Below are 6,000 nucleotides of genomic sequence, written 5' to 3'. Positions count from 1 at the left end.
TGATTCAAAATTATGACCATTGGTACACCTGAAGGCTCACATACATTCATGGGCACACAGGTGCACAAGCATTCTCACACTCATGACATTTTCACTTTTTTTTTCTTCAATTTTGATGTTTATGATCTCTGGATGGGACACATACTTAAAAGGTAACACTTATTTTGACAGTTATGACACTTCTTAAATCTGGTATCATGCATATATTTATAATATACACAGTACAACCTAATATATACACATCCACACACCTTTGAATACTTCAACATCACCATGAAACCTGTGACATTTCCAGTGTCAACTAATCTTTCATCAGATTATGTTTCACTGATTTTGATGCAAGTTTCTGTCTAGCTTTTTACAGTGAACATTTCATCTTTCCACTGTGCAAGGCATGTTATATTGTCCAGTGTAGGCTGAGATCTACTTCTGTTTGTAAATGTGGCTTGTTGAAAATGTTGAAAAACTATGACAAATGTCTCCAAGTAATGTGCATGTGGTTTTTGTCTTTCAAAAGCTTATACAGTATCAATAAAGTTATCTTTAAAAAAAAAAAAACAACAACAACAAGTATCGTTTGGTTGCTTTTGTATGACTGATGACAGAGTGAGAAAGTAAAGAAGTGATTAAATCTTGAACACTTGTTTTTTGGGGGGTGTTTTTTCTGCTTCATTTGCTGCATTTCAGTGACGTTCCCCTCACACAGTTGGTCCCAAATCCCCCATACACAGCCACACACACAAGCTTGTTCTGCAATCAGCCACTGAGCCAGCTGTCTTACAAAATAATGCCTGTCATTTGGAAAAGTGCATTTATCGAAGTAGATTTAGACTCGATGCACTGGTAATCACCCATTCACACACAGCCATGCCCAAAAATGACCAACCCCACTCAACCATACACACATACACCTGTGAGCAGAAAACGGCTCAAATTAACAGTGAAGAAAGAAAATCACAAAAAAAACTCACAGAACAGATAAGTTTTTAGCTGAGATTTAAAGATGGACTGTTGGTATCTCTCTCTCTCTCTCTCTCTCTCTATATATATATATATATATATATATCTAGAAAGCGAGATGCTTCTTATACTGTAATAGGGTTCAAACCTACTTTCTCCCAGTCATCAGTTTGCATTGCTAACCACTTCATCATGGCAGCTGGTACAATGAACACAAACTTATCTTTACCAAAGACTTATAATGATCACCCATGCCCATGCAGTAACAGCACACATGTATTCATGACAATGAATACAACACTACATATCAAAATAAGTTTTCAGCATATGTATAAATAAGAATTTCATGAATCTGAATGACATATTTTATTTCAATTTTTTTCCCTTCAAGTTTAAAATAACACAAAAAGTGATATTTTCCATGCATGTATTATGTGTGTGCACGCACACACACACACAGTCATCTCATTTCACCTTTATGAAGAAATGAAAGAATCACAACTACACACACATGCACACACACTTTTCTGATCAATATGAAGTGTATCACTTGACAGAATAACAAAAACCCAGGTAGAGAATCACATAGTCTACACATAAAACCTGAAAACACAGTGGTACTGAACATATAATACAGTGGTTTTCATAACCCGTTACGTTCAAACAGTAATAGCTTATTTTCTTCTTAATTAAACCCATAGATATTTCCATTTCTTCTATGTCTCCAGCACTGCAAAAGTATTTTAACACAAAAACACATAACTACCTTTTAAATAATAATTCATTCAATTGGCTTTGAATTTCATGTAACACTGTTTTCATTTAGGCTTCTCAGATTTTACATCACTGAATGTTCAGAGGTATTAAAAGTATATGTATATGATAATAAAACTAAAACTAATAATAATAATAATGATAATAAATGCACACCGAGCAGTCGCTAGGTTGCCAGTGCAGAGACGCAGGGGAAGCCAAGCAAAGGGTCAATAATATAAAAAAAAATTAACAAAAAAACCCAAAAAAAACACTTTCACACAGGTTGATCACCAGTGTTCATCCCGTCATTTCCTCCTGAGAGCCTCGTTCATTCTCCTGCGCACCTCCCGGCTGACCAGGTGCTGGTTGAACTTGAGGTGGTGTTTGGGCAGCACCTGAGCATTGTAGGTGTTGGGAAGGATGCGGTCGAAAGGCGTCAGACAGTGACGTTTCTTCAGCACACGCCGCCACAGCACCTCAATGCCACTGGGGCTCCGGAGCCGCTTCTCAATGCCGTGCTTGTTGACCCGCTTCCAGGCGCTGGGTCTGTAGTAGATCTCCGCTCTTCCCCGTGTGGTGATAAGGGAGGGGGTGGTGGCAGGGAGCAGCGCCAGGCGGGTGGCGGATGGTCCCAGGAGGGGAGACACACTGTTGAGGGCTCTGGAGCTGACCCCACCATTCCACACTGCACTGTTTGTTGCATGTGAAACCCAATGCGTCGTCAAGTGACTGGATGTGCAGGCCCCTGCCAGTTGTGTTTGAGCCGTGCTGAAGGCAAAGGCTGAGGAAGGTCTTGCTCTAAGCACTGCTGATGCCTGCTGCACAGCGGACAGGAGTCGACTTCCGGCTGTTGGCATACTGCCAGCTAAACACCTGTAACAAAAAAAGGGGTAGAATTGTGATGAAATCACTGTGCTAAATTAAGAGGAAAATACATTCTCAAAACACCATGCATACAAAACTATAATCAGCCACAATGCTGAATTAACAGTAAAAAACAAAATACATCCTAAAAAATTGACACATTCAAACCATTCAATCAGACTGACTCAAAATATGCAAATTTCATTCCCAACCACACTGTGTTGGACAAAGGCAAAGAGTTTTTCCCAACCAATGCATCTCATGGGGTGGTCTGGGTGCTGGTCTTTTGAATGAGATAATAAACCAAAGAATAGTGACCTTTAAAACATTACATAACATTTGTAAAAGAACCAACAAATTAAATTATATGAGAAACAATTGACTGCATGTCAGTTTGGGCAATTTGAATATGTCATTCTGACCCCCAGTTCCAACACCAATAATGTTAAATAAGAACGCTCAGTCACTGACAGTACTCAGTGTGCGTGTGTGGGTGTGGATGTGTGGGTGTGTATGTAAGTGTCCTGGTGTATGTGTAAATATGTGTCTCTGTATGCTTCTCTGTCTGTCACTCTGTGTGTGTCACTGTGTGTGTGTGTATGTGTGTGTGTGTGTGTGTGTGTGTGTGTACATACATGTATGTCTGTGTATATATGCTCATGCATGTTTTGTTTGTGTGTTTTTGTGTCCCACACCTTGGCCAATGACATTCCTATTTCAATGGAACAGTCTCCAAACAATATATCTCAATGGAACAGTCTCCCAACACTCCTTTTCAATGGAACAGTTTCCCACAAAAGGTGGTCACAGCACCTCCAAGGGATGCCTTCAAAGGAAGACTGCTCACATACACACTCTTTTCAGACCCCCAATCAAGACAGCCTGCCAGAGTCGTGATTCCTATTCGCAAGCATGCTTGCATGCTAGTGTTGTGAAAGTGAGTGGCAAGGGTGAGGAGTATGTGTGCATAGCAACAGATGTGAGCATGAAGTAGAGTTTATCCTTACCTCAGCAAAGTTGCCCTGAACGCTGAAGGCTACCTAGTCTCCACTAGCAAGAACCTTGTCACTCTTGTCGCAAGGTGGAAATTGAAAGGCACCTTCTAAGCATGTCTCATGAGAACCTTGCCTCACTACTCTGTAAGAAACGCGCTACTTGCCCCGTCGAAAAAATAAGTAAACAAATAATAACTTGACCATAACTCCATTCTACACACACTCTTTAAAATTGTCACTGTGGGTTGGTCTTCCCCCACACTTCTCACAAGACTCTAACCATCCGCCAGATAGCAAGACGTGGTAATGATGGTTGCCTTCTCAGTATCTGGTGGGCCTGATCGGAGTGATCCTGTAATCGGCAGGGCTGGGCGTTGCCTGAATGGTAACACTCTTGTGGCAGGTGCTCCTCTTTTTTTTTTTCAAAAGCAGATGAAGTGTAGCGTATATGGATCAGTCAGCACGCTTAGACACCTTGAAAATGAAATTCGAGAAAAGGCGAAAAAGGACCAAAGCCCACTCTACATACTCCATGCCCCAACTGTAAAGAACTTTTCAAGTTAACAGACGACTGCTTTTAACGTAGAGAAAAAGGTGCTATGATCAATGTCGACCATTCCGTTCATTATCTTAAAAACTAGTATCATGTCTCCTCTATATCTTCTATATTTTTGGGAGTGCAAATTCAACTGTCTCAAACGACTTTGATAGTCAAGATCTCTAAGTTCTGGAATTATTTTAGTTGCTCTCCTTTGTACTTGTTCAATTGCTTTGGACTGTCTTATTAATCTGGGATACCAAATTGTACTGCCATATTCTAGGATAGGCCTAACAATTGTTTTATAAAGGTTGACAAAGATATCCTTATCCAAGAATGTAAATGTTCTCTTGATAATACCCAGTACTTTGTTGGCTTTATTTACCACTGCTTGGATATGTGTATCAAAAGAGAAGTTTTTATCAAATATTACTCCCAAGTTTTTTTCTTCGTTACATTCCGAAATAACCATAAAATTCATGTTATCAATTTTCATTTTATATTCATTTTCAGGGTTATTTTTTCCTAGGTGTAGCACTTTACATAGTTTAAGTAATTCAAAGAACAAGGACAAGACTGAGGACATGGTCACAGGTACTGCTCCAGTGTTATTTATAATCATTCATTTATGGCAAACGAATAAGATAACACAATAACGCGAAAACAACTTACTTTGCAGCTCTAAAAATGATGTTGTCCATACTTGCAGTCAGTAACCGGAAGTAGTGTGGATTCAAGGGCAAGTCATGAGTTTCGGTAGTCCCGTCTTGGGAAGCTCAAACATGCGAGTCTTAACACCACAAAGAATATCGTATTCAAACTGCTCTCTCTCAGTGTCTCAGTACCTGTTTCATTTCGCTATCTGAGCGTGAAAACATATTACTTGGAATAAAGAAGTCATGCATTATATATGTATATAATGTCTATGATCGCATAACTTGCTTCATCCAGTGAGCCAACAGGTCATGGTGTGGTGTCCAGTTTAAAAAAAAAAAAGTTGGGATCGGATTGACCATATATATAATTGTGTGTGTGTGTGTGTGTGTGTGTGTGTGTGTGTGTGTGTGTGTGCCGACACACACTCACACGCACTGGCATGACACATCTTGACATGAACGCACTGCACGCACCGGCCCCGGTGACGGCACGGCCGGCCGGCACACGGTCACACACACACACACACACACACACACACACACACACACACACACACACACACACAAACACTCCACACGTGACAGTGACACTACACACACACACACACACACACACACACACACACACACACACACACACACACACACACACACACACACACACACACATACACTGACACACACAATGTGACACACACACACTCAGTGATATACACACCATGACTCACACACACACACACACACATCGCCGGGCACTCTCTGTCTCTCACACGCACGCACAGGCTGGCATGCACTGGAGCGCGCACTGCGGCACACACATGCACACACTGACACACGCGCGCGCGCGCACACACGGCACACACTCAGTGGCACTGCGCACACACACTGACGCGCGCGCGCACACACACACACACACACACACACACACACACACACTGACACACCGGCACAAACACACACCGTGACTCACACACACTGTTGGAGGGTGGGTATGTGTTGGAGGGTTGGTATGTGTGTTGGAGGGTAGGTATGTGTTGGAGGGTTGGTATGTGTGTTGGAGGGTTGGTATGTGTGTGTTGGAGGGTTGATAAGTGTATGTTAGAGGGTTGGTATGTGTGTGTTGGAGTTGGATATGTGTGCATTAAATGGTTGGTATTTGTGTGTTACGTTTGGAGGGTTGGTATATGTGTGTGTTGGATAGTGGTTATGTGTGCGAGTCGGAAGGTGAGTA

At 41.6% G+C, this 6,000-nt stretch overlaps 1 protein-coding gene across 1 annotated transcript; it reads right to left on the bottom strand.

The window, feature by feature from the left end:
* Window positions 1-547: 547 nt before the first annotated feature.
* Window positions 548-4,856, bottom strand: LOC143281866 (uncharacterized). The gene is made up of 2 exons (XM_076587124.1): window positions 4,786-4,856; window positions 548-2,589 (listed from the first exon to the last, which is right to left on the bottom strand). Exons 1-2 carry the CDS (start codon window positions 4,812-4,814, stop codon window positions 2,022-2,024), a joined length of 597 nt encoding a protein of 198 aa, XP_076443239.1. The 5' UTR covers window positions 4,815-4,856; the 3' UTR covers window positions 548-2,021.
* Between the last annotated feature and the right edge of the window lie 1,144 nt (window positions 4,857-6,000).

This window comes from Babylonia areolata, chromosome 5, assembly GCF_041734735.1.
Source record: "Babylonia areolata isolate BAREFJ2019XMU chromosome 5, ASM4173473v1, whole genome shotgun sequence".
Classification (NCBI taxonomy): domain Eukaryota; kingdom Metazoa; phylum Mollusca; class Gastropoda; order Neogastropoda; family Buccinidae; genus Babylonia; species Babylonia areolata.
The sequence above is the reverse complement of the archived record's forward strand: the minus strand, read 5'-3'. Positions and strand labels throughout refer to the sequence as shown.